At 32.7% G+C, this 7,919-nt stretch overlaps 1 protein-coding gene across 1 annotated transcript; it reads left to right on the top strand.

Moving 5' to 3' along the window:
* Window positions 1-328: 328 nt before the first annotated feature.
* On the top strand, window positions 329-7,660 carry LOC109807329 (4-coumarate--CoA ligase CCL1). The gene is made up of 5 exons (XM_029273167.2): window positions 329-1,425; window positions 2,550-2,745; window positions 5,373-5,586; window positions 5,736-5,838; window positions 7,193-7,660. Exons 1-5 carry the CDS (start codon window positions 442-444, stop codon window positions 7,319-7,321), a joined length of 1,626 nt encoding a protein of 541 aa, XP_029129000.2. The 5' UTR covers window positions 329-441; the 3' UTR covers window positions 7,322-7,660.
* The last annotated feature ends 259 nt before the right edge of the window (window positions 7,661-7,919 follow it).

Here is a 7,919-nt window from a genome sequence, read left to right as displayed (position 1 = left end):
TTACACATATGACATATCCAATTACATAAATGATATAAATAATATGTTTGTTGATTTTTACAATAATTTTTTTCACAATAATTTATGATTTATTGAGAAATAATATATATATATATATTAAATATGAATGTTGAAAAAAAACATATGGATAGTGAAACTGAAACATAATATTATACTATAAAGATTCCTAGTCTTACCAAAACCAGAATTTGATGGAATGATAATTTGATCCATAAAAGAAAATAAAAATAACTGGTATAGAAATAGAAGAAGATCTTCGTAGTTGATATTAAACGTGTCGAAGTTGGTGCCCCTGTCACTGTCTCAACAACTCCTGATGTAACGAGCAAGCGGCAACAACAACCGTACACACTTATAAATGCTTCCACGGTGCCACCCTTCTCAACCAAACCTACAAAAGTTAAACACTACGTAATCAACATGGCACCAGAAGAATTCATCTTCCGCTCCAAGCTCCCCGACATTCCCATCCCCACACACCTTCCGTTACACTCTTACTGCTTCCAAAACCTCTCCCAATTCCAACACCGTCCCTGCCTCATCGACGGCGACACCGGCCAGACCTTCACCTACGCCGAGGTCGACCTCTCCGCCCGCCGCATCGCCGCCGGCCTCCACCGCCTCGGCATCCGGCAGGGCGACGTGGTCATGCTCCTCCTCCGCAACTGCCCCCAGTTCGCCCTCGCCCTCCTCGGCATCTCCCACCGCGGCGCCGTCGTGACCACCGCCAACCCCTTCTACACGGCGCCGGAGCTGGCGAAGCAAGCCACCGCCACCAAAACGAAACTGATCATAACGCAGGCGGCGTACGTGGAGAAAGTGAAGAGCTTCGCGGATAGCAACGAGGTGATGGTGATGTGCATTGACTCACCCCAACACGACGGCGTTTTGGAATTCTCTAGGCTGACTAACGCCGACGAAAGGGAAGCCCCGGGCGTTAAGATTAACCCGGACGACGTGGTTGCGCTCCCGTTCTCTTCCGGCACGTCGGGGCTGCCAAAGGGGGTTATGATTTCGCATAAAAACTTGGTGACGACTGTGGCGCAGTTAGTTGACGGCGAAAACCCCCATCAATACACTCACAGCGAGGACGTGCTCCTCTGCGTGCTGCCTATGTTTCATATCTATGCGCTGAACTCGATTCTGCTCTGCGGGATTCGCGCGGGTGCGGCCGTGCTCATTCTGCACAAATTTGAGATCACTTGGGTTCTGGAGGTGATTGAGAAGTACAAGGTGACGGTAGCGTCGTTTGTGCCTCCCATCGTTTTGGCGTTGGTTAAGAGCGGAGAAGCGCAACGATACGACTTGTCGTCTATTCGCGCTGTCATCACCGGAGCTGCACCCTTGGGAAGGGACCTCCAAGAAGCCTTGGAGGCTAGGCTACCCCACGCCACCTTTGGACAGGTGACAGGTCTTTTTTCTTCATAACTATTTCTATCTATAAATTCAATTTAGGAAACTATCGCAACTACTGTTGCTTATTCTTCACATCATTCTAATTCCTCCTTCCTTTTTCTTCATATCATTATTTATTTTTGGAATCTTCTTTACAATGAATTCAAACAAATCTACACATCACCGCATTTACCCAAACCTATTCTTTAAGCCCATCTCTCACTTTAATCAAACTTTACTTCATGTATATGCTTTTGCCTTATTTTTCGCGCTTTTTAACCACGTTTCCTTAAAAATTTTCTAGATCAAAATAATTAACATTTTGTTCTTATTTTAAATTCTTTTTTACTTCAAAATCTTAAACAAATGCAATTAAAACATTCAAGTGTATCATTGAGCATTGAATTAACCGGTACAAATTCTACTGGTTTAATCAACAATTTTTAATGAAAAATATAAACAAACAAATTCTTAATTCACTATATGTATGGTCTAGTATGAAATATGGATATGGATATCATTCCCTTGCTCTAAAACTTCACGTACCCAATGAAGGTAATACATACTTTTAAATAAGTGAAAAGAGTATTAATTAGCACTTATATAATTAATGTACCAAAAGAAGGTAGCAATAGATACTTTTAAATAAGTAAAAACGATATGAATTAGCACTTATATAATTAATTTATCAAATTAAACGAGGGTAATAAATACTTTTAAATAAGTGAAAAAATATTAATTGGCACTTGTATTGTTAGTTCAAGGATAAATATATTAAATTTAGTAGCAAAAAAAAAAACTAGTAATTTTTATAAAAAAAAGTCCAACATATAAATCTTTTCTTTAAAATAAAAAGTCTCTCTCATACTCTTGGGCAGACTTGAAAACTGATATCATATTGCATGATTTATTTTACCTTATTGTTTTTAAAACTTTAATAATCTTTCGTAATTTTTCAAATTGAATTTAAGGTGATGAAAAAATCTTGTATTTTGAACTTTAAAATGCAAAATATAGAAAATATGAGCGTTATATTGTGGTGATCGTGATCATATAATTATTAAATGAAGGCATAGTTATAAAAAAAGCAAAAAATTGAATCTAAAAAGGAAAATGTAATGTTTGACGTACAGGGATATGGGATGACAGAAGCAGGACCACTTACGATCAGCATGGCATTTGCAAAAGAACCCACAAAGGTAAAATCAGGTGCATGCGGAACCGTCGTCAGAAACGCCGAGATGAAAATCGTCGACACCGAAACTGGTGCTTCCCTTCCAAGAAACCAACCCGGTGAAATTTGCATAAGAGGCACAAAGGTTATGAAAGGTATGTATTAACCCTTAACATCACAAAACAATATACTGCTACATCTGTCTCATGTCTCATGTCTCATTATTAATTATCTTTACCTTTAATATGTGGTTCACAACTTGCGGCTTGCGATTGGAGTTTAATAAAGAAAATAAATATAGGGCGATTAAGAAAAGTAGAAAACCACATGCAACAAATATTTATATAGTGATGACGCCCACTATCTTATGAACAGAGTGAAACATTTGGTCATAATAATTATCTGAGATAGTCCTCTCTCATCCATGAAAATGTTCAAACAAAAACTATACTTACGTTGATTATTCTTGTTTGTTAAACATCTTAATATCAAGTGTCATTTTCATATTTGGATGTCCATGTAGGAGAACAAACTCTATTTTTATTCGCAAGGAATTTGGTAATTATTACCTTATGATTTGATAGCTTGTTCTTACCGCGAAATGATGATAAGAAATAACAACTTTGGAAAGCTGGTTGATTTCTCTGAATCAACTCTTCTTTCTAGTCTTTACCTTCCGATGTTTGTAATAATTTTTGGAAGGTGTTTACTTGAAAAAAAATTCCAACGATATTAAGTTAATTTTTTTTTTATCATATCGTATATCTAAAAAAAATAAAGACAGTTACTTATTTTGTTAATTAACTGTTTATATTATATAACCAATAATAATCATCTTTCCGAGTTTTATTATATTAAACCCAGATATTATTAGAAATTCTTGACTATACCAAACGTCATGTTATAATTATATAATTCGCTCTCAATACTTATTTATCTAAGTTTCAATTATAATTAAGGTTATTCGAGTTATTATTATTAATACTTGATTAACCGTACAATAGTTTTAAGTATACTATTTTTTAAAAATTAAATAACATAATCAGTATTTTTATTAATAGTTTTAAAATGAATTTTTAGTCATATATATAAAATTGAGATTTTATTTGTTGTTACTTTTAAAAGTCTAAGTGGAGTGGTTGAGTTTGGTGGGACAAAAGATTGGGCCCCGAATTGGTTGCTTTAGAACACTATTAATATAATATTTATATTTTATATATATGCTTCTGTGGAAGTGCGGATGGTAAATTTGGGTGCCACACCCATTCAAAGTGTGAAGTCCACACAATTTCTGCTGTCCCAAACGCAAAGCATCTTTTTTTTAGCCACCAACCATTGACAGTAACTAGAGAGGGTTAATACTTAATTATTATGTATATAATGTATAAATAAATAAGTTAAAATTATTTTTGAATTGTATTGTATTATTTATTATGTTTTAAAAATTTCAAATAATCTTTTGTTATACTATTTTTACAGTAATTCTTTTTGTTATACATAGTTTGAGATATATGCATATTTTTTAATACCCAGTAACATATGTTCAAAATTAAAATTATAGAGATGAATATGAATAAAATCTTTAAAAGTATGATCAGATTCTTATATTAAAAAAAACTAAAAAAGTGGTGCGCACTAGCAATAGGTAACAGTGACATGATTATTTTGGCTCCTCACTTCCTCCACTCCGTTAAAGGAGGTATGAGATAATGTGATCAGATCATATTCACAGGATTGCATATATTCTGCAATAAAAAATCTGTGGCAGCACATGCATGCTTACAACTTCAATATATAGCTTGTTGAATACGCCTTAACGCTTTAATGATTCATCATGATAATTCGAAGTAAATTGGCCGAATTAAAGCTTTAGAAACTCATTTTGGTTTTGAAGCAATTCGTCTGTGTTGAAGAAGTATTGAATAATATCTAAGTAGGTGTTATATATGTATCAGTTGAATTTATTATGGTCAACGCTTGTATGAAAGGAGTATCGCATGTTGTTTTATTTATTTAATTTGTGTACAAAAATAATAATCAAGCCAACTCTGCCTCAATTCATCTTGCATCGTTTTAAAATCCTTGATTCCCTCTATGTGTTCTAAGAAACTTCCTTACCCTCGGTGAAATTTTGCTAAAACTTGTATGGGTTGTAAATTGTAATGACTAATGAACAAAGAAATACCCACCAAATGGAATAATTACATACATGAAATATCTAAATAATAAATTCAACACCAAAGGCCAAAATGTCAAAATGCTTGTGTGAAACAAACTTTATAGTTTTTCTCCCTTATATATACGCCTCGTGTAGCGGTTTAAGATGGAAAGTTGAAGGCGTCGATCTACTTATGATAGGTGAGGAAACTTGTACGTGAAAGTTTAAGTTGAAATGGAAAGTCATGGCAGCATCGTTTTTAGTCTTCGGTCGCTCACCACTCGACGAAGTCCACATCCTCACCTAACTCATTTTACTCGTTTTTCTCACAATGACGAATTTACATTAGTTATTCCAAATAGTCACACTTATCTGATTATATAATATAGTTCGTGTATGCCACACACTCATTGTGCTCCACAGGACCACTGCAGCTACCAAGAGTCGCATCATTTTGGCATGAGATTAAGGGGCAATATAAAATAAAATGTGTAATTGATAAAACAAAAAATGTAAAACTCGAAAAACCTAAAAATGGCATTAGTCTTTCTTAACATGACATTATGAAAAAACATTTGAGCTTATTTTGACAGAAAATTAAATGTTGGAATTGTGGTTGGTCAGGATATTTAAATGACCCAGAGGCTACAGAGAGAACTATAGACAAAGAAGGATGGTTACACACAGGAGATATAGGTTACATGGATGATGATGACGAACTCTTCATTGTGGATCGTTTAAAGGAATTGATCAAATACAAAGGATTCCAAGTAGCTCCTGCTGAGCTCGAATCGTTGTTGATTTCCCACCCAAACATTTCTGATGCCGCCGTTGTAGGGTAAGTTGGTTACCTAATGTCTTTCAAAGCCCAACAACCTTGTATAAAAACAATAAGCCCAACAACCTACATTATTTTTTCTTCTGACTTTTATGTTTCACAATTCTAAAAATCACTAATATTATATCATGGGTGTCGGTTAATTTCAGGATGAAAGATGAAGCTGCCGGAGAAGTTCCAGTTGCATTTGTTGTAAGATCAAATGGTTCTAAGATCACCGAGGATGAAATCAAGCAATACATTTCACAACAGGTTCTCTTTACCAAAATAATTGGTTTCTTTCCTTTCCTTTTTTTATTGGAGAGCATATGAGGTGTTTAAGGGTCATTTTAATATTTCTCTATTTTCAAATATACTATAATTTTTAGAAGATTAATAATTAATCTGTTCAAAATTATCATAAAAATGTATTAATAACATTTTAGTATTTTAATTCCCCAACTAGCATTTTAAATTTTAAGCCACTAATTAGCATTTGCCAAAAAAGTACACATACACATACTAATCTAAAGTTTATAAATATATAAAATGTTGGTGTCACCAACTTATATACCTTTTTCCTTTTTCTATTTTAACTTTTAATAGAGAAAAAATGTTAATTACTTATTTTGACATTTTTTTTTCTATGCTCACTTTACATAGATTTATCTTTTCCTATAATTTTTTATCGCTCGTTCTTTCTATGTTTACAAATCAAGACATCTATATGAATATAAATGGAATCTAAATCAGCGTTAACATTTATTATCGTAATTTTTCTAGAAATGATCACCGTCGCTCATGACTTACTAGTGTAGTATTCCACGTGTTAAAGGCATGTTTGAAAAGAAATGATTTTTTTTTTCTTCCATAAAGCATATAAAAATTTATTACTGTAGTTTTTAAAAATATAATAAATGAAATATGAGCTTAAGTCAACGTTTGTTGGCGTGTAAGAATATGCTCAAACCAAATTAACAGGACACGTGTAAATTTTTTTTACATTGTCAGTTGGTCACAACTAACGATTTAGGGGCATCTAATCATTTATTCGAGAATATAAGTGTATGTTTCCTTTAAGTTAATAGTAGTTGTTTTACACAAACTAAAAAATATAATAAAATTTCTTATTTTTTATAAAATAATTTTAGTATATTTTTATTACACCCTCTTTTATTTTTATTTCATAATATTAGTTATGATGTATAAATTAATTAAAAGTTAGATAAAATGGAAAAGCATAATGGATAATATAATAATTAATGTTATTTTGAAATTTGAAAATGATAAATATTTATAAAAAAGAAATTACTTAAAAAAGCGACAATTAAAAATGATTTGATGAACGGATGATGTATCATTTAAGAAACAATGATGAGTTGTTGAACAAATAGGTGAGGTTGGAATTAAAATGTCACTAATAAAAATTGAGGGTTTCGTTGGACTGTATCGTTCCACTTGGATATTTGCTTGGTAGCACTAGTTTAAGTATTGTTCTTCCCTCTTATCTTTTTGTTTTGTTTATTTTCCCAGTGAGTAAACTTACAAGATTCCTCCAATTATGGTTATAAGCCTTTTGAAATTAAAAATAAGAGACATAATATTAATGAGCATGTGTTTTTGGCAGGTGGTATTTTACAAAAGAATCAGTAAAGTTTTCTTCACGGAGTCTATTCCTAAAGCAGCCTCAGGCAAAATTCTGCGGAAGGAATTAACAGCAAAACTTAACCAAGGTCTTATGGTGATGGCCAATTAGGTCCATGTCACAGATGAAAATCTTCGTTGCTTTTCATACCTCATCACAGGCCCTTCCTATTTTGGTTTTTGTTCCTTTTTTTTAGCTCATTATCAACATGCATGCAATACAAGTATTCTATGATTTTGTTCTTGTGTAATGTATAATGTTCAATGTTGTATGTATGTTGTGGAGTACAACCCCACTCATGCTATAGACAAACTCTAAATTACAGCATTACTCATGAAAATTCAGTAAGCCGTTGCAATCTGTATACTAAATTAAAAAAAATAAAAACTCATTGTGGAGAAAATAACATCAATGCATCGATCAAAAGAAGAATTTCCTATTTCTACATTACTATAATAGTGTGTTTGGATGGAAATTTTGCTGAAAAATCTGATCGAGACCATCTTTAATAAAATTTCTGTTTTTAAATTTTTTTTTTAATTCACAAAGCTTAAATCTTAGACCTTATTTAATGTTTCGAACCCAATTTCATACAGATAAATAACATGTTATTGTTATTTGTATATAAAATAATTATATCTTTTTTTATACTTTTAATCAGAAAATAAAGTAAAAGAAGTTTGTCCTTTATTTATTGTCCAAAAGGCAG

Source organism: Cajanus cajan, chromosome 5 (genome assembly GCF_000230855.2).
Source record: "Cajanus cajan strain Asha chromosome 5, NIPB_CcT2T_4, whole genome shotgun sequence".
Taxonomy (NCBI): Eukaryota; Viridiplantae; Streptophyta; class Magnoliopsida; order Fabales; family Fabaceae; genus Cajanus; species Cajanus cajan.
Note: the sequence above shows the minus strand (reverse complement) of the source record. Positions and strands in the feature narration are given on the sequence as shown.

Excerpts from the sequence above, each read along its gene's own strand:
- LOC109807329 (XM_029273167.2), top strand. The coding sequence starts at position 442 with ATGGCACCAGAAGAATTCATCTTCCGCTCCAAGCTCCCCGACATTCCC. Across the intron at positions 1,426-2,549 it reads CCCACGCCACCTTTGGACAG|GGATATGGGATGACAGAAGC; the intron begins GTGACAGGTCTT and ends TTTGACGTACAG. Across the intron at positions 5,587-5,735 it reads TCTGATGCCGCCGTTGTAGG|GATGAAAGATGAAGCTGCCG; the intron begins GTAAGTTGGTTA and ends GGTTAATTTCAG.